This window comes from Salmo salar, chromosome ssa10, assembly GCF_905237065.1.
Source record: "Salmo salar chromosome ssa10, Ssal_v3.1, whole genome shotgun sequence".
Lineage (NCBI taxonomy): Eukaryota > Metazoa > Chordata > Actinopteri > Salmoniformes > Salmonidae > Salmo > Salmo salar.
The window spans coordinates 62,026,163-62,047,182 of NC_059451.1; the positions used below are offsets into that span (position 1 = coordinate 62,026,163).

The 21,020-nt window shown below is 44.8% G+C and overlaps 1 protein-coding gene across 1 annotated transcript in view; it reads left to right on the forward strand.

Annotated features, from left to right (window-relative positions):
• Positions 1-10,144: 10,144 nt before the first annotated feature.
• LOC106560693 (forkhead box protein O1-A) overlaps positions 10,145-21,020 on the forward strand; it is a 76,743-nt gene continuing 65,867 nt past the window's right edge. Inside the window, exon 1 of the mRNA XM_014123816.2 lies at positions 10,145-11,080. Coding sequence (XP_013979291.1) covers positions 10,484-11,080 — 597 coding nt within the window. The 5' untranslated portion in view covers positions 10,145-10,483. The remainder of the gene's footprint in view (positions 11,081-21,020) is intronic.

Here is a 21,020-nt window from a genome sequence, read left to right on the forward strand (position 1 = left end):
CTGTGAGCTCGCAATGAGTCGTCGAGCCACGGAGCAGGAGGGGAGGACCGAGCCGGCCTGGAGGATAGGGGGCATAGAGAGTCAAAGGATGCAGAAAGGGAGGAGGGTTGAGGAGGCAGAATCAGGAGATAGTTTGGAGAAGGTTTGCGCAGAGGGAAGAGATGATAGGATGGAAGAGGAGAGAGTAGCGGGAGAGAGAGAGCGAAGGTTGCGACGGCGCAATACCATCCGAGTAGGGGCAGAGTGAGAAGTGTTAGAGGAGAGCGAGAGGGAAAAGGATACAAGGTAGTGGTCGGAGACTTGGAGGGGAGTTGCAATGAGATTAGTGGAAGAACAGCATCTAGTAAAGATGAGGTCAAGCGTATTGCCTGCCTTGTGAGTAGGGGGGAAGGTGAGAGGGTGAGGTCAAAAGAGGAGAGGAGTGGAAAGAAGGAGGCAGAGAGGAATGAGTCAAAGGTAGACGTGGTTTCTACTGTAGCAAACCATATTTATGTATGGAGGATAATGTATATGTGTGTATTCCTTTATAACCGCAGACAATCGAAGTACTGATTTCATAACCTTTACAGTGTTTATCACAATTGTGCTTATGTAGGTAACTGGCACCGGAGGAGATGGCTGCCGTTGTACGGGCTCCTAACCAACTGTGCTGTTTTGTTTGTTTTTTAGAATTGTTTGTAACTCAATTTGTACTTAATGTTGCTGCTACCATCTCTTATGACCGAAAAGAGCTTCTGGACATCGGAACAGCGATTACTCACTTCAAACTGGACAAATATTTTTAATTAATGAGTCCAACGCGAAGAATATACTGCTTTGTCAAGACTCGAGCGTACCAGATGAGCTAAATGCCTTTCATGCTCGCTTCGAGGCCAGCAACACTGAAAAATGCATGAGCGCATCAGCTGTTCTGGATGACTGTGTGATCATGCTCTCCCTAGCCGATGTGAGCAAAACCTTGACACAGGTCAACATTCACAAAGCCGGATTACCAGGATGTGTACTCAAGGCATGCGCGGACCAAGTGTCTTTACTGACATTTTCAACCTCTCCCTGGTCAAGTCTGTAATACCAATATGTTTCAAACAGACCACCATAGTCCCTGTGCCCAAGAAAGAGAAGGTAACCTGCCTAAATGATTACTGCCCCGTAGCACTCATGTCGGTAGTCATTAAATGCTTTGAAAGGTTGATCACACCATCATGCCAGAAACCCTAGACCAACTCCAATTCACATACCCCCCCAACAGATCCACAGATGACGCAATCTCAATCACACTCCATACTGCCCTTTCCCACCTGGACAAAAGGAATACCTATGTGAGAATGCTGTTCATTGACTACAGCTCAGTGTTCACCACCATAGTGCCCAAGAAGCTCATCACTAAGCTAAGGACCCTGGGACTAAACACCTCTCTCTGCAACTGGATCCTGGATTTCCTGACGGTCCGCCCCCAGGTGGTAAGAGTAGGCAACAACACATCTGCCATGCTGATCCTCAACATGGGGGCTCCTTAGGGGCCCGTGCTTAGTCCCCTCCTGTACCCCCTGTTCACCCACGACTGCGTGGCCAAACACGACTCCAACATCATTATTACGTTTGCTGACAACACAACAGTGGTAGGCCTGATCACCAACAACGAAGAGACAGCCTAAAGTGAGGAGGTCAGAGACCTGGCAGTGTGGTGCCAGGACAACAACCTCTCTCTCAATGTGAGCAAGACAAAGGAGCTGATCGTAGACCATAGGAAAAGGAGGGCCGAACAGGTCCCCATTAACATCGACGGGACTGAAGTGGAGCGGATCGAAAGTTTCAAGTTTCTCGGTGTCCACATCACCAACAAACTGTCATGGTCACACCAAGACAGTTGTGAAGTGGGCACGACAGCACCTTTTCTCACTCAGGAGATTGAAAAGATTTGGCATGGGTCCCCAGATCCTCAAAAAGTTCTACAGCTGCACCATGGAGAGCATCCTGACCGGTTGCATCACCGCCTGGTATCGCAACTGCTCGGCATCTGACTGTAAGGCACTACAGAGGGTAGTGCGTACAGTCAAGTATGTCACTGGGCCAAGCTTCCTGACATGCAGGACTAGGCAGTGTCAGAGGAAGGCCCAAAGAATTGTCAAAGACTCCAGTCACCCAAGTCATGGACTTTCTCTCTGCTACCGCACAGCAAGTGGTACCGGAGCGTCAAGTCAAGGACCTAAATGCTCCTTAACAGCTTCTACCCCCAATCCATAATACTGCTGAACATCTAGTCAAATGGCTACCCAGACTATTTGCATTGCCCCCCTCCCTCTCTGTTGTCATGTGTGCATAGTCACTTTAATAACTCTACCTACATGTACATACTACCTCAACTAACCGGTGCCCCCGCACATTGACTCTGTATCAGTACCCCCCTGTATATAGTTTCGCTATTGTTATTTTACTGCTGCTCTTTAATTACTTGTTACTTTTATCTCTTATTCTTATCCAGATTTTTTTTTAAAACTGCATTGTTGGTTAGGGGCTCGTAAGTAAGCATTTCACTGTAAGGTCTACACCTGTTGTATTTGGCGCATGTGACTAATAAAATTTGATTTGATTTTGATTTGACTGTCAATTACCCCACTATCAGCGGCGTTTCTCTTCAATCTACCCTGGCTGTCCTATCCCAGCGTTCAGCACAAGACCAAAAGCTGCATCCCTGCGCTTTTCTCTTCTATCGTCTCAACCCTACAGAAAGAAATTACTTGCGGTGAAGATGGCATTGGAGGAGTGGAGGCACTGGTTAGAGGGGGTGGAACACCTATTCATTGTATGGACAGATTACAAGAACCTGGAATATCTCTGCATCGCCAAGAGCCTCAACTCCAGGCATGCTTGATGGGCCCTGCTGTTCACCCGATTCAACTTCACCATTTCGTATCGCCTGGGGTAAAAGAATGTGAAGCCGGATGCGCCGTCACGCCTATATAGCCCCACTGCTACACCATGGGACCCCGAGACCATCCTCCCTACCTCTTGTCTCGCGGCTGCACTCATCTGGTGTATAGAGAACTGGTTCCATGAGGTGCAGAGTTCGGGGTCCGGTGGTGGGGGGCCCGGCTAACCGGATGTTTATCCCGGTCTCTGCCATTCATCAGTTCTGGAATGGGCACATTCCTCTCGACTGGCCTGCCATCCTGGCTCCCGTCGGATGCTGACCTTTGTACAACAACATTTTTGGTGGCCCACCTTGGTTCCTGACGTCTCTGCGTTCGTCGCCGCCTGCACCGTGTGTGCTCAGAATAAGAGTCCTCAGCAAGCTCCGTCTGGCCTCTGTCAACCACTTCCCGTCCTTCACCATCCCTGGTCACATATATCCCTGGACTTCGTCACTGGTCTCCCGCCATATGATGGCAACACGTATGGTGGACCGGTTTTCCGAAGCCGCCCATTTCATTCCTCTCCCCAAGCTACCCTCAGCCAAGGAGATGGCCCAGCTCATGGTGCAGCACGTCTCCGGTATCCATAGACTTCCGGTGGACATGGTCTCTGACTGGGGTCCTCAGTTCTCGTCCCAAGTCTGGAAGGCGTTCTGCACGCTCAGTCTGTCCTCCGAGTTCCACCCCCAGTCTAACGGCCAGTAGGAGCGAGCCAATCTGGACCTGGAGATGACTCTACGCTGCCTGGTCTCCGTGGGTGGGTAGAGTACATCCGCAACACCCTCCCTGGCTCAGCCACTGGCCTCTCGCCTTTTGAGTGCTCCCTGGGATATCAGCCCCAGCTCTTCTCAGAGCAAGAGGGATCTGGGATCTGCCAATCCGGGTAAAGTCCCGCAAACTGTCCCTCCATTTTATTAGCCCTGTATACAGTTGAAGTCGGAAGTTTACATACACTTAGGCTGGAGTCATTAAAACTCGTTTTTCAACCACTCCAAAAATGTCTTGTTAATTAACCTCTTACATCTAGACGTTCCGCTAGCGGAACACCTGCTCCAATATCCAATGATAGGCGTGGCGCGAATTACAAATTCCTCAAAAATACAAAAACTTCAATTTTTCAAACATATGACTATTTCACAGAATTTTAAAGACAAGACTCTCCTTTATCTAACCACACTGTCCGATTTCAAAAAGGCTTTACAACAAAAGCAAAACATTAGATTATGTCAGCAGAGTACCCAGCCAGAAATAATCAGACACCCATTTTTCAAGCTAGCATATAATGTCACAAAAACCCAGAAGACAGCTAAATGCAGCACTAACCTTTGATGATCTTCATCAGATGACACACCTAGGACATTATGTTATACAATACATGCATGTTTTGTTCAATCAAGTTCATATTTATATAAAAAAACAGCTTTTTACATTAGCATGTGACGTTCAGAACTAGCAACTTCCGGGGAATTTGCTAACAATTTACTAAATTACTCACGATAAACGTTCACAAAAAGCATAACAATTATTTTAAGAATTATAGATACAGAACTCCTCTATGCACTCGATATGTCCGATTTTAAAATAGCTTTTTGGTGAAAGCACATTTTGCAATATTCTAAGTACATAGCCCAGCCATCACGGGCTAGCTATTTAGACACCCGGCAAGTTTAGCCTTCACCAAAATCAGATTTACAATTATAAAAGTTTGATTACCTTTTGTTGTCTTCGTCAGAATGCACTCCCAGGACTGCTACTTCAATAACAAATGTTGGTTTGGTCCAAAATAATCCATCGTTTATCCGAATAGCGGCGTTTTGTTTGTGCGTCCCAGACACTATCCGAAATGGTAAATCAGGGTCGTGCGCATGGCGCAATTCGTGACAAAAAAATTCTAAATATTCCAATACCGTACTTCGAAGCATGTCAACCGCTGTTTAAAATCAATTTTTATGCAATTTATCTCGTAAAAAAGCGATAATATTCCGACCGGGAATCTCCTTTTGGGCAAACAGAGGAAAAATCACAAAGATGGGGGCGGCCTAAGCCCACAGTCCCTTGATCGGCCACTTGAGAAAGGCGATAATGTGTTTCAGCCTGGGGCTGGGATGACGACATTCAGGTTTTTCCCGGGCTCTGAGCGCCCATGAAAGACGTAGGAAGTGTCACGTTAGAGCAGAGATCCTTTGTAAAAGATAGAGATGGCAAAGAAGTTCAAGAAATGGTCAGACAGGCCACTTCCTGTAAAGGAATCTCTCAGGTTTTGACCTGCCATTTGAGTTCTGTTATACTCACAGACACCATTCAAACAGTTTTAGAAACTTTGGAGTGTTTTCCATCCAAAGCCAATAATTATATGCATATTCTAGTTACTGGGCAGGAGTAGTAACCAGATTAAATCGGGTACGTTTTTTATCCAGCCGTGAAAATACTGCCCCCTAGCCATAACAGGTTAACAAACTATAGTTTTGGCAAGTCAGTTAGGACATCTACTTTGTGCATGACACAAGTAATTTTTCCAACAATTGTTTACAGACAGATTATTTCACTTATAATTCACTGTATCAGAATTCCAGTGGGTCAGAAGTTTACATACACTAAGTTGACTGTGCCTTTAAACAGCTTGGAAAATTCCAGAAAATGATGTCATGGCTTTAGAAGCTTCTGATAGGCTAATTGACATCATTTGAGTCAATTGGAGGTGTACCTGTGGATGTATTTCAAGACCTACCTTCAAACTCAGTGCCTCTTTGCTTGACATCATGGGGAAATCAGCCAAGACCTCAGAAAATAAATTTTAGACCACCACAAGTCTGGTTCATCCTTGGGAGCAATTTCCAAACGCCTGAAGGTACCACGTTCATCTGTACCAACAACAGCACGCAAGTTTAAACACCATGGGATCATGCAGCCGTCATACCGCTCAGGAAGGAGACGCGTTCTGTCTCCTAGAGATGAACATACTTTGGTGCGAAAAGTGCAAATAAATCCCAGAACAGCAGCAAAGGACCTTGTGAAGATGCTGGAGGAAACAGGTACAAAAGTATCTATATCCACAGTAAAATGAGTCCTATATCGACATAACCTGAAAGGCCGCTCAGCAAGGAAGAAGCAACTGCTCTAAAACCGCCATAAAAAAGCCAGACTACGGTTTGCAACTGCACATGAGGACAAAGATCGTACTTTTTGGAGAAATGTCCTCTGGTCTGATGAAACAAAAATAGAATTGTTTGGCCACAATGACCATCATTATGTTTGGAGGAAAATGGGTGAGGCTTGCAAGCAGGGGCGAAAATCTGATATCAACTTTGGAGGGGACAATTACATGAAATTTTCTCAAGAGCAATTCCTGAGGGGGACACCAAAAGTAGTGCTGTAACACATAGCCTACATTGTAATATGGTAAATGTATATTGAGGAACCAAAGAAATAAGGTGTTTCCCGTACTCCTAACTACCGGTACCCAAAACTACACAACTAATCACAACAGCAATACCATTGCCTTTAACAAATCTTAGTTCAGTCACCAGTTTAAGTTGAGAGTGGGGGTATCCATGGCATTTTCCAATTATGTTCCTATTTTACAAGTCAAAAAAATTGAGAACCTTTCATAATGTTGCCAAACAAAGACTCAACAAACTTACCTGAGACTCCCTGTCTCTGCCAGTCTGTCCCTGCATATCTGTCCCCAACTCTGCTGTCTGTGTGCCATCTGTTGCCTGCTCTGCCTAATGACATCATTGTGAAACATTTCCATTAGAATTTAATTTCTTTCTTATGAACATTTTATCAACTAGTCTTTGAGATATTAGGCTACTAGGGTTCTTACTTTGCGTTTTGGTGTATTGAAAAATACTCTGATGTCTGTCTTTTATTTTTCTGCCATTTTTCTACCTGGCTGGCTGGCTGGCTACACACACAGTGTGTAGGTTATTTACAGTAGGAGATGGGCTTCTATCATCTTCAATCATTCTATTTGGGCTTCGATCTAAAAGGTAGCTAGCAAATGTGAAACGGATCTAAATGTCAAGAGTTGACAGCTGTATGAGTTCACCATTTACACAACATATGCTGCAACCTTTTGAAATGTTAATAGTTTGTTTCATATTGGCTGGCTTCCAACAATAGCTGAATTTGCAAAGCTAGTGAGCACCAATTCAGTTTCAGTGATGTTTGCTATAATCTTTGCTACACGGGTTAAATAAAGGTGAAATAAAATAAATAAATAAAAGTTCACTTGCGACAATTTAGCTTTTGCAACGAGACCATTAAATATATTTAAGACAATGGTAGAAGAGAGTGTAGTTCTGTTCAGTTTGGATTTCAGTTTATCGCTAACCTTATCACAGGGACTTTGAAGCACTAACTTACATCATCTGCATGCTGATTCCATCTTTGACGACGCCACATAAATGGAATAGGTACTAGCTAGCTTAATAGTTAATATTTGTGCGCTAGCTCTGCATATTCAGCTAGTGTGTGTGCGCGATTGACTGGATTAACCTCACGTCAGTGACGTGCATTGAGTGCCTTTCCGACAGTAGATACGACCTCTCTGTTACCTAGCAAGCTAAGGAACTGGCAGTGGATCAAACCATTGTGAGGCAAAGGGTGGGGGGGTTGCAATCTTTTGAAACTTAAAAACGCACTATTAAGTGTCTATAATCAGCACAATTGCTTTCATTGCGTATTATTAATATTATTTAAATTACATAGTTATGTTTCAGTGATATATTGGGGGGGACAAATCATATTTTTCCCAGGATGGGGGGGTTGTGTCCCCCCCGTCCCCCCCGGGATTTCCGCCCCTGCTTGCAAGCCAAAGAACACCATCCCAACCGTGAATTACGGGGGTGGCAGCATCATGTTGTGGGGGTGCTTTGCTGCAGGAGGGACTGGTGCTCTTCACAAAATAGATGGCATCATGAGGGAGGAAGATTATGTGGATATATTGAAGCAACATCTCAAGACATCAATCAGGAAGTTAAAGCTTGGTCGTAAATTAGTGTTCCAAATGGACAATGACCCCAAGCACACTTCCAAAGTTGTGGCAAAATGGTTCAAGGACAACAAAGTCAAGGTATTGGAGTGGCCATCACAAAGCCCTGACCTCAACCCTATAGAAAATGTATGGGCAGAACTGAAAATGCGTGTGCGACCAAGGAGGCCTACAAATCTGACTCAGTTACACCAGCTGGTGTTAGGAGGAATGGGCCAAAATCCCTCATGTTATTGTGGGAAGCTTGTGGAAGGCCACCCAAAACGTTTGAGCCAAATTTAACAATTTACTCAAATACTAATTGAGTGTATGCAAACTTCTGAACCACTGGGAATGTGATGAAAGAAACAAAAGCTGAAATAAATAATTCTCTCTAGTATTATTCTGACATTTCACATTCTTAAAATAAAGTGGTGATCCTAACTGACCTAAGACAGGTATTTTTACTAGGATTAAATGTCAAGAATTGTGAAAAACTGAGTTTAAATGTATTTGGCTAAGGTGTATGTAAAGTTTTGATTTCAACTGAATATACTGTATATAGGTTTTTTTATTTTTTATATTTCTCTTTTTGTCACGTCCTGACCAGTATAAGGGGTTATTTGTTATTGTAGTTTGGTCAGGACGTGGCAGGGGTTGTTTGTTTAGAGTGTTTCGGTGTTTGTTGGGCTATGTTCTTTGTTAGTCTATTTCTATGTTAGTTCTAGTATGTCTATTTCGATGTGATGTTTATTGGGTGGACCTTCAATTGGAAGCAGCTGCTCCTCGTTGCTTCTAATTGAAGGTCCTATTTAAGAGGGGTGTTTTTCTATGGGATTTGTGGGTAGTTGTTCCTTGTTTGGTGTTTGTTGCACCTGACAGGACTGTTTCGTTTTGTTCTTTTTTGTATACGTATTTAGTTGTTTCTCCTTCTTCAAAATAAAAAGAAGATGAGTATAGATATTCCCGCTGTGTTTTGGTCCAATCCATACGACAACCTTGACACTTTTTTTATGAATATATCTAACAACAACAGATTAGACACATTTTGGCCAAGCTATCCGTGGAATAAGTTTAGAGGGTGTATTACATTGTATTATACATTGTATTATACATTGTATTATATTTTATATCTTCAGTTTATGTTCTTAACCCTGGGCATCATTAATGCACTGTAATGTAAAGCTAATATCCTGAGTTGCCTCATGAGCATAGTTCAACTGTTTTACCCCAACCCAAATTGTAAGCTTGTAAATGTAAACAAACACTGTATAGGCTCAAAACATTGTTAAAAATATAATTTTGATATCATGGGATGGTCAGTCCTTGCATCCGTAGTTCTGTCTATGAATTTGAGAGTGTTTATATTTCTCCAGGCCCATCCCTCAGCTTTTTACTAAAACAGAGGCTTGTAGAATTTCAGGAAATTAGCTTGAAAACGGCAACATTTTTTATCTTATGCCAAGAGGTGGGCATTTAAAATCTTCCTTCCCTGGTCTTGAGACCTGGTTCGTCCGGCCATGCACTGCCGAAGTCATAGTACAACTCCTTGTATGCTATTCCTATCTCACTCGAGTTAGGGGATCCCTGATGAATTTGCTATCACAAAAGGGGTCCCCGGCCCCAAAAACATTGAGAACCCCTGCCATAAGTCATAGCAAAATATGTAGAATTTCAGGAAATTAGCTTTAAAACGGCAAAAACATCTCTCCACCCCCATAGCAAAATGTGTAGAATTGCAGAATATGTGCTGTAAATTTGCCAATATTTCTCTCCACTCGAACCAAATCTCACTTAGGGCCCCCAAAAGGATAGAGCCAGCCATGCTATGTGTTATAACGGTTTATTACATATACCATTCTATAACATGTTTATTACATTTATAAGCTATATATAATAAAGAAAATATAACAGTTAATAGTATATAGACTTTATTAATACTTTTATAAATCCAAGGCTTGTCCAAAATTATATCAAGTATCTTAGGCATATACTTAATAACATTGACACGCCAGACAACTTTCCACTAAGAAGTAGGCAAAAAATGTTTTGACAGACATAACTCGAAAACACATTGTTCTAACCCGCTTGCACTTCCTTCAACATTTTCCATGTTTAAACGTTTTAACTCATTGCCCTGGCCCCCGTTTTCAGGGTGGGAAATATTGTTCACGTTAGAATAAGAACAGAAACATGTATTATGTTAAAACGAAGTCCTGTTTACCTTATGCACATACCATTGGTGGCCGCTGACTGTCACTCAAGGTCTTAGTGGGTGTTACCAGTTGACTTCGTAGGACTTACGAACGTAATAGATGTGTGATTGACAGTAGACAACGACAGTCAGGCGCGATAGACTCTACGAACAGAACACAGATACACTTTGCCTGTCAACGCGCAGTTTTAGATAAAGGACATCAGGAGTGAGTTGTATTTTTTATTCCATCATCGCAAACAACCGGTCAACTAGTGCCTTCAATCAGAGTTCATGAAGAAGTGACGACGCTTTTTACACTTTTACATTTGGTGCCTGGACGGGACGATTCATTGCGTGTCTTTATGTGACAGTTGAGCTATTTGTCCGTTTACTTTAGAGATGGCAGATTTACCGCTGCCGCAACAGTTGGTTGATATAGACCCGGATTTCGAGCCGCTCTCGAGGCCCCGGTCATGCACCTGGCCTCTGCCTCGACCAGAGTTCATCGAACCGGCCTGCTCAAACACATCTTCACCGGCGCCTTCAGTCAAGCAGGAGCCTGTCGAATACATCAGTAACCTCCGTTTTTTAGAAGAGTCAGAGGACTACCCGGAGGATCAGAAACCGCTCGTTTTGTGCAATGATTTTCAGTGCCAGGGGAACTGCATACACCCGCAGCAGGAGCAACAACATCCACAGCAGTTACAGCATCAGCAGCAGCACCCGTGTCCTCTGCTGCCGCACCAGCAACAGGTGCCCCCGGTCTCATCCCCTGTCGGGTCGATTTCGGTGACCGCCGCCGCAGCCGTGCAGAGGAAAAGCAGCTCGTCGCGTCGGAACGCCTGGGGCAATATGTCCTATGCGGACCTCATCACCAAGGCGATAGAGAGCTCACTGGAGAAGCGACTCACCTTGTCTCAGATCTATGACTGGATGGTGAAGAGTGTGCCATATTTTAAGGATAAAGGAGACAGTAATAGCTCAGCAGGTTGGAAGGTAAGCAATAATGATCAGTTCTTACGTGATATCTATATAACATTATGCAGGCCTATTTTATAGCCAACGCGTTTTGTAATTAAACCCTGTTTAATTTTTCAAGTCAATAAAATTACGAGGTTTAATGCCAAGAATGGCCCACTTCATTAATTCACTGTGTGCCACAATGTCCTGCAGTGCAGCATCATGGATAGATAGAGGTATTTGGGGATCACGGAGCAGCGATAAAAGACAAGAACCAAATTGTGTATAATTTTGAAGGACGGCTGATATTCCCCCACCTGTTGCTTGTACATGGTGCCGTGGTCTCACCCAGTGAGTACGGTGAGGTCGGTGGCTGGTTAGGTGTGTATAGTGTCTATTTTATCAATGCCAGATTTACTCACAAATAAATCTTGATGAAGCCCAAGTTCACCATACAACATATAACTCCAACAACCAGAGTGACATAGGCTATTCACCGACATTGACAAACAGTTTTCACCAAATGTAAATACCAAATGTAAATATCAAGCTATACAAGAAATAGCCTCTGATGGCGGCATATTTCATATCATCCAACAAAATGACACACTGCTCAACTCAGCTTAGCCATAGAATGATGTAGCCAATACAATGCATTTAGAAAATATTCAGACCTATTGACTTTTTCCACATTTTGTTATGTTACAGCCTTATTCTAAAATGGATGAAATAGTTTTTTTTCATCGGTCTACACACAATACCCCATAATGACAAAGCAAAAACAGGTCTTTAGAAATTTTTGCAAATGTATAAACCCCCTGAAATAACACATTTACATACAGTACCCATCAAAAGTTGGGACACACGTACTAATTTAAGGTTTTTTCTTAATTTTTACTATTTTCTACATTGTAGAATAATAGTGAAGACACCAAAACTATGAAATAACATATGGAATCATGTAGTAACCAAAAAAGTGTTAAACAAAACACAATATATTTTATATTTGAGATTCTTCAAAGTAGCCACCCTTTGCCTTGATGACAGCTTTGCACACTCTTGGCATTCTCTCAACCAGCTTCACCTAGAATGCTTTTCCAACAGTATTGAAGGAGTTCCCACGTGTGCTGAGCACTTGTTGGCTGCTTTTCCTTCACTCTGCAGTCCAACTCATCCCAAACCATCTCAATTGGGTTGAGGTCGGGTGATAGTGGAGGCCAGGTCATCTGATGTAGCACTCCATCACACTCCTTCTTGGTGAAATAGCACTTACACAGCCTATGTGGTCATTGTCCTGTTGAAAAACAAATGATACTCCCACTAAGCGCAAACCAGATGGGATGGCGTATCACTGCTGAATGCTGTGGGAGCCATGCTGGTTAAGTGTGCCTTGAAATCTAAACAAATCACCTGTATTTTGGGAGTTTCTCACATTCTTCTCTGTAGATTCTCTCAAGCTCTGCCAGGTTGGATGGGGAGTGTTGCTGCACAGCTATTTTCTGGTCTCTCCAGAGATGTTCAATCAGTTTCAAGTCCGGGCTCTGGCTGGGCCACTCAAGGACATTTAGAGACTTGTCCCAAAGCCACTCCTGCGTTGTGTTGTCTGTGTGCTTAAGGTCATTGTCCTGTTGGAAGGTGAACTTTCACCCCAGTCTAAGGTTCTGAGCGCTCTTGTGCAGGTTCGCTATGTTCTTTGCTCCGTTCATCTTTCCCTCGATCTTGACTAGTCTCCCAGTCCCTGCCGCTGAAAAACATCCCCACAGCATGATGCTGCCACCACCATGCTTCATCGTAGGGATGGTGCTAGGTTTCCTCCAGACGTGACGCTTGGCATTCAGGCCAAGGTGTTCAATCTTGGTTTCATCAGACCAGATAATCTTGTTTCTCAAGGTCTGAGAGTGCTTTAGGTACCTTTTGGCAAACTCCAAGCAAGTTGTCATGTGCCTTTTACTGAGGAGTTGTTTTCGTCTGGCCACTCTACCATAAAGGCCTGATTGGTGGAGTGCTGCAGAGATGATTGTCCTTCTGGAAGGTTCTCCCATCTCCACAGAGGAACTCTGGAGCTCTATCAAAGTGACCATTGGGTTCTTGGTCACCTCCCTGACCAAGGCCCTTCTCCCCCGATTGCTCAGTTTGGCTGGGTGGCCAGCTCTAGGAAAAGTGTTGGTGGTTCCAAACTTCTTCCATTGAAGAATGATAGAGGCCACTGTGTTCTCGACGACCTTCAATGCTGCAGAAATGTTTTGGTACCCTTCCACAGATCTGTGCCTCGACACAATCCTGTCTCAGAGCTCTAGGGACAATTCCATCTACGGACAAGGATGATCAATGGAAACAGGATGCCCCTGAGCTCAATTCGAATCTCATAGCAAATGGTCTGAAGACTGAAATAAATAAGGTGTTTCTGTTTTTTATTTGTAATACATTTGCAAACATTCTAGAAACCTGTTTTCACTTTGTCATTATGGGGTATTGTGTGTAGATTGATGAGGGAAAATATGAATTTCATCAATTTTAAAATAAGGCTGTAATGTAACAAAATGTGGAGAAAGTCAGGTGTCTGAATAATTTCTGAACGCACTGAATATGGCACATTTCTTCCAACTAGTTTGCAATACAAACACCATAGACAGGTTGGTTGTTTAGCAACAAAACCAACGTGTGTGCAACTATGGTTCGGACAGGGTTGGCTTAAATTGTTGACAACCTGTAAACTATGTTTCATCGCCGATGTTTATTGAAAACATGAATGCATTTGCACAATTTGCACATGTTGTCTCTCAAATACATTGTAACTGTTAGCTATACGGCACATTTTAGCCGTATTAGCATTGGCATGAAATCAGTCAAAACACCTCAAAAGACATGGAATCAAGAACACGATGAAACTAGCTTAAACAGGTCACTTACAATTCCTCACATGACAGCTTGTCATTGTTGCTAACTATCTGGCCATCCAGAATCACAACAACACACTGACTTTAAAACATTTCAAATGTCAAAGTGTCATCAAAATTCTAGCTTGATAAATCAAATGCTTAAAAGCGATGTTGTCTATTCTCATGTTCATTCACAATTGAGAATAGCCTATTCTCAGACTTAGGTTATAGACCTTTTTTTTAACACCTTCTAAGGATAGAATATTTGGGAAATAAGCTACTGTAAATAACTTTAACTTTAATTTAAGATTTTATGATCTGCCTAGTAGGAGGATAGGTTATTGGCCATTTGGTTTTCAACCTTGCGTGGAGGGATTTTCCCGGCCCGTATGGGTCATTATTAAGCCTAAACTTGATTAAACTTGTCATTAAATGTTTCTATAGGCTATTGATATGGTTTGTTCTCTCTAGTTATTAGTCCCATTGCTACTGTACGTTTTTAGTCTATTAAAACAACTTTTTGAGATCGAACTCTGTTACATTCACAGTTTGATTGGGAGAAAGCCATGCATAAAACAATAAAAAACTAGCCTAACCCGCAACTAAAAATGCATTTGTAAGTCTTTCAGGTTGAACTTCTCTGTGATAAAGTGATAAAAATTATCAAACCTGGCTTTCATTTGAACACTGATATTGTAAGAAACGACATTCCTCTCATCTCTGACCGGCTGCCTGCTCCAGGTTGCTGTGTCTGTCAAGCCGAGTGTGGTGCCTGCGATCTGATGATATTCTGTCCATTCCTCTGATGAAGGTCAGGACGATACAGCAAATTTTTTAAACGTATCCTACTCCCCCAAATACACCCTCAGATAGTAGGGTCAAAATCAGGGACCAGCCATTATTGGCAGCAACCCTGGAGCAATTATGGTTAAGTGCCTTGCTCAAGGGCAGATCAAGAGACTTTTCATCTAGTCAGTTTAGGGATTCAAACTAGCAATCTTTCAGTTATGGGACCAACACTCTAACCGCTAGGATACCAGGGTACACCAGCATGGAGGCCTAAAGCAGCACCTAAACCTTTACCATGCCGTCACGTTAATCTGAGAGAAGTCATCTGACCTCCCTGTAACGCAAGTCCTGCTAACATGCCCAGTACACTCACACTAGGCTGTGAGGTCACAGTTTGTCTTGTGATTTAATGATCAGTTTCACATATTAAGTCTTGTGGGGCCTCAGTGTGTCTGGTGACTGTTACTAGGAATCAGAGATTCACACCAGCCTGACCAGGGATCAATAGCGTTCTTCCTGCTTTATGGCTCTCTGGTTTACCATGATGGCTAGCTAGATGTTCATCTTTAGCTCAGTTGGTAAAGCACGGCGCTTGCAACGCCAAGAGAGTGGGTTTGATTCCTAGACCACCCTTACGTAAAAATATGATGCATGCATGACTGTAAGTCACTTTGGATAAAAGCATCTGCTTAATGGCATATATGATAATTACCTGTATATTGTAATTATCAGGGTCTGAGTCAATTCTGAATTCAGTTGCAAATTGCGCTTTTTTTTTCAGTTCTTGAATTTGAATTGGCCACACCCCACAGGAAATGTAATTTCAATTTGAATTAAAACCTCTTAAATGTATCTAAATGTAATTGAAAATGTAATCTACGTAATCCCCAAAAGTAATTATTTATCATGTGAGGGCCATAAACAATAACTAGTAATGTTGTATACTCCAAGAAAGGTTCAAATCTCACCTTTCTGGTAAAAATTGTTATAAATTGCTGAGGTGTAGTCGCTTTTGAGGACAAAAGCTCAAGTACACAGTACAAATATGATACAAATATAATTTATTTCCTATTCAACAAAACTGTATGAATAAGGCTTGAAATGACTCATATCTTTTTAGTATATTCAATTTATAAAACAACTAACTATAAGATTTCACCTTCTTTATAACTGTAAAATACGTATTTGCATATTTAGCGTTAGAGAAGATGTGCATATTTTCTAAAGTTCTCTCTTGATCAAAACGTCGGCCCCCATTGCTGTCAACGTCTCACAGATATCTAGCTTGTCTTCCTGAAGTCATCTTTTTTTAAATATATATATTTCTTTTACCCCCTTTTCCTCCACAATTTCGATCTTGTCTCATCGCTGCAACTCCCCAACGGGCTCGGGTGGCGAAGGTCGAGTCATGTGTCCTCCGAAACATGACCCGCCAAACCGCACTTCTTAACACCTGCCCGCTTAACCCGGAAGCCAGCCGCACCAATGTGTCGGAGGAAACACCATTCAACTGACGACCGGGGTCAGCCTGCAGGCACCCAGCCCACCACAAGGAGTTGCTGGAGCACGATGAGCCAAGTAAAGCTCCCCCGGCCAAACCCTCCCCCGATGCTGGGCCAATTGTGCACTGCCCTATGTGACTCCCGATCACATCCGGTTGTGATACAGCCCTGGACCGAACCCTGGTCTTTAGTGACGCCTCTAGCACTGCGATGCAGTACCTTACACCGTTGCGCCACTCGGGAGGCCTGATCTCATCTTTCATTTCATATTAATCTCTTCCGTCTATGACAGACTGTCACGTCCTGGCCAGTATATAAGGTTAATTGTTTTGTAGTTTGGTCAGGGCGTGGCAGGGGGTATTTGTTTTCTGTGGTTCGGGGTGGTGTGTTTGTGTAAAGGGTGTTTAATTTAGTAATTCCGGGTTTTGGTTTATGTTTAGTAATTCTATGGTTAGTCTAGGTTGTGTGTTTCTATGTTTGGTTGATTGGGGTTGGGACTCTCAGTTGAAGGCAGGTGTTGTCTATCTGCCTTTGATTGAGAGTTCCATATATTAGGGTGTGTTTGTATGTGTGATTTGTGGGTGATTGTTCTGTGTTTCGCCTTATGCCTTACCAGACTGTTTTTGTTGATCGTTCGTGGTTTTGTTATTTTGTATGTTCGTTTTGAAAGATAATTAAAAAGCAAGATGAGCATTCACGTACCTGCTGCGTTTTGGTCCTCATTCACCGACAACAACCGTGACAGAATCACCCACCACCAAAGGACCAAGCAGCAGAGGAAGGAGCAGACGGAGTTCGAGTTGGACTGGCGGGAGAAGTGGACTTGGGAGGAAGTTCTGGACGGGGCCGGACCCTGGCATCAGGCTGGGGATTATCGACGCCCGCAGGAGGAAATTGAGGCAGCCAAGGCAGAGAGGCGGTGGTACGAGGCCAAGTACGCGCTGAAGGAGAAGCACGAGAGGCACCCCCAAGAACATTTTGGGGGGGCACACGGGTAGTTTGGCTAGGCGTAAGAAGAGCCGGAAGCCAGCTACTCGTGGTTATATGGAGGAGCGTATGGGGTGGAGAGCGCTATGTTTCGCTGAGGAGCGCACTATCTCACCCATACGCACGCACAGTCCGGTGCGCGTTATTCCAGCCCCTCGCAGGTGCCGTGCTAGAGCGGGCATCCAGCCTGGTAGGAGGATGCCTGCGCAGCGCATCTGGTCGCCGGTACGCCTCCGAGGACCAGGCTACCCAACTCCCGCTCTACGCACGGCTACCATCAGGCCCCTGCACAGCCCAGTCTGCCCTGTACGAGCACCCCGCTCGTACAGGGCTACTAGTTCCATCCAGCCAAGGCGGGTTGTGCAGGAGGTAAGATCTAGACCGGCTGTGCGCCTCCATAGCCCTGGGTTTCCAGCTCCTGTCTCTCGTGCGGACCCGGAAGTGCGTCAACCCAGTCCGACTCGTCCTGTTCCCGCTCCCGCACTAGCCTGGAGGTGCGTGTACATAATCTGGTAATCCCAGTACCAGCACCACGCACCAGGCTACAAGTGCGTCAACCCTGCCTCGCCAGTCAACAGTCTTCATCAGAGCTGCCCGCCAGTCAACAGTCATCATCAGAGCTGCCCGCCAGTCAACAGTCATCATCAGAGCTGCCCGCCAGTCAACAGTCATCATCAGAGCTGCCCGTCAGTCAACAGTCATCGTCAGAGCTGCCCGCCAGTCAACAGTCATCATCAGAGCTGCCCGCCAGTCAACAGTCATCGTCAGAGCTGCCCGCCAGTCAACAGTCATCGTCAGAGCTGCCCGCCAGTCAACAGTCATCGTCAGAGCTGCCCGCCAGTCAACAGTCATCGTCAGAGCTGCCCGCCAGTCAACAGTCATCGTCAGAGCTGCCCGCCAGTCAACAGTCATCGTCAGAGCTGCCCGCCAGTCAACAGTCGTCAGAGCTGCCCGCCAGTCAACAGTCGTCAGAGCTGCCCGCCAGTCAACAGTCGCCAGAGAGGTCAGACTGCGCTGAACTGCCGGAGTGGCCAGACTGCGCTGAACTGCCGGAGTGGCCAGACTGCGCTGAACTGCCGGAGTGGCCAGACTGCGCTGAACTGCCGGAGTGGCCAGACTGCGCTGAACTGCCGGAGTGGCCAGACTGCGCTGAACTGCCGGAGTGGCCAGACTGCGCTGAACTGCCGGAGTGGCCAGACTGCGCTGAACTGCCGGAGTGGCCAGACTGCCCTGAACTGCCGGAGTGGCCAGACTGCCCTGAACTGCCGGAGTGGCCAGACTGCCCTGAACTGCCGGAGTGGCCAGACTGCCCTGAACTGCCGGAGTGGCCAGACTGCCCTGAACTGCCGGAGTGGCCAGACTGCCCTGAACTGCCGGAGTGGCCAGACTGCCCTGAACTGCCGGAGTGGCCAGACTGCCCTGAACTGCCGGAGTGGCCAGACTGCCCTGAACTGCCGGAGTGGCCAGACTGCCCTGAACTGCCGGAGTGGCCAGACTGCCCTGAACTGCCGGAGTGGCCAGACTGCCCTGAACTGCCGGAGTGGCCAGACTGCCCTGAACTGCCGGAGTGGCCAGACTGCCCTGAACTGCCGGAGTGGCCAGACTGCCCAGACTGTCCCGAATTGCCAGACTGCCCAGACTGTCCCGAATTGCCAGACTGCCCAGACTGTCCCGAATTGCCAGACTGCCCAGACTGTCCCGAATTGCCAGACTGCCCAGACTCTCCCGAATTGCCAGACTGCCCAGACTCTCCCGAATTGCCAGACTGCCCCGACTGCCCCCCGGCGAAGCCAGAGTGGCCCGACAGCCTGGAACGGCCGGAGCCAGAGCCACCTCCAGAAATAGGTGGGTTGGGGAGGGGGTGTAGCACAGTGCCGTCGTTGACGGCAGCCACCCTCCCTTCCCTCCCTTTAGAAAAGGGGACTTTTTGTTGGTGTTGCTTGGGGTTATTTTTTGTTAAGGTGCTTCTGGGGTAGCACCTTTAAGGGGGGTACTGTCACGTCCTGGCCAGTATATAAGGTTAATTGTTTTGTAGTTTGGTCAGGGCGTGGCAGGGGGTATTTGTTTTCTGTGGTTCGGGGTGGTGTGTTTGTGTAAAGGGTGTTTAATTTAGTAATTCCGGGTTTTGGTTTATGTTTAGTAATTCTATGGTTAGTCTAGGTTGTGTGTTTCTATGTTTGGTTGATTGGGGTTGAGACTCTCAGTTGAAGGCAGGTGTTGTCTATCTGCCTTTGATTGAGAGTTCCATATATTAGGGTGTGTTTGTATGTGTGATTTGTGGGTGATTGTTCTGTGTTTCGCCTTATGCCTTACCAGACTGTTTTTGTTGATCGTTCGTGGTTTTGTTATTTTGTATGTTCGTTTTGAAAGATAATTAAAAAGCAAGATGAGCATTCACGTACCTGCTGCGTTTTGGTCCATTTCTACCGACAACAACCGTGACACAGACAGAAAGTGTTTTTTTGTTTAAAATCAATGAATTATTTCAGATTACTGACAAGAAATCGATCTCTGAATAAGCTACAGCGACGAAACAACACTAGCCTGCTGCGCTACGGTGTAAGGATTCCAGGCATATATGTTGTTAGTGGCTGTGATGTAGATTTCAGCCAGGAGTTGATGGGAGAGTCGGAAGAGCGAATGAAATGGTAGGAGGGACATCCCAGCTTCAAGTAGTGTCAGATTTCACATCCTGCTTCACATAGGCAGAAGAGACATACTCCTGTGTCTGTGAGAATCAGGGCTACCGCTCAATGCAATCAATTTTGAACTATGGTGTCCAAATATCAATTTTAAAGTGAAAATCTCTATCGGAACCGGTACCAGAACCCAAAACAGGGGACTTTACATATAAGAGAAGTGACATTTTTTATTAAATTCAATGAAATTCAAATGACTTATCGCCATAGTAATGTTTATTTTGACATGTAGCATAAGGTCATTTTTAAAAGTCATTCTCCTAAAACAATTTTAAATAATTAAAGTGGTCCGGCAACATTCTAAGATCATGTTGAGGGTTCAGGTGTCTATAATAGTTGATCATTCCTTTATTGTTTTGAAATATATACGTTACATATATATACGTTATTCTAACATGGATTAAATTAATGTTTTCCCTTATCAATCTTCACCCAATACCCGATTACGAGAAAGCGAAAAAATGTTTTTCGAAATGTTCGCAAATTTATTACAAATGAAAAACAGAAATACCTTATTTACATAAGTAAACAGACCTTTTGCGATGAGACTCGAAATTGAGCTCAGGTGCATCCTGTTTCCATTGATCATCCTTGAGCTGTTTCTACAACTTGATTGGAGTCCACCTGTCTACATAAGGTCCCACAGTTGACAGTGTATGTCAGCAAAAACCAAGCCATGAGGTCAAAGGAATTGTCCGTAGAGCTCTGAGACAGGATTGTGTTGAGGCACAGATCTGGAGAAGGGTACCAAAACATTTCTGCAGCGTTGAAGGTCCCCAAGAACACAGTGGCACCTAAAGGACTCTCGGACCATGAGAAACAAGATTCTCTGGTCTGATTAAACCATCAGACCATCTGGAGGAAACCTGGCCCCATCCCTATGGTGAAGCATGGTGGTGGCAGCATCATGCTGTGGGGATGTTTTTCAGCGGCAGGGACTGAGAGACTAGTCAGGATTGAGGGAAAGATGAACGGAGAAAAGAACAGAGAGATCCTAGATGAAACCTGCTCCAGAGTGCTCAGGACCTCAGACAGGGGCAAAGGTTCACCTTCCAACAGGACAACGCCCTATGCACACAGCCAAGACAATGCAGGAGTGGCTTTGGGACAAGTCTCTGAA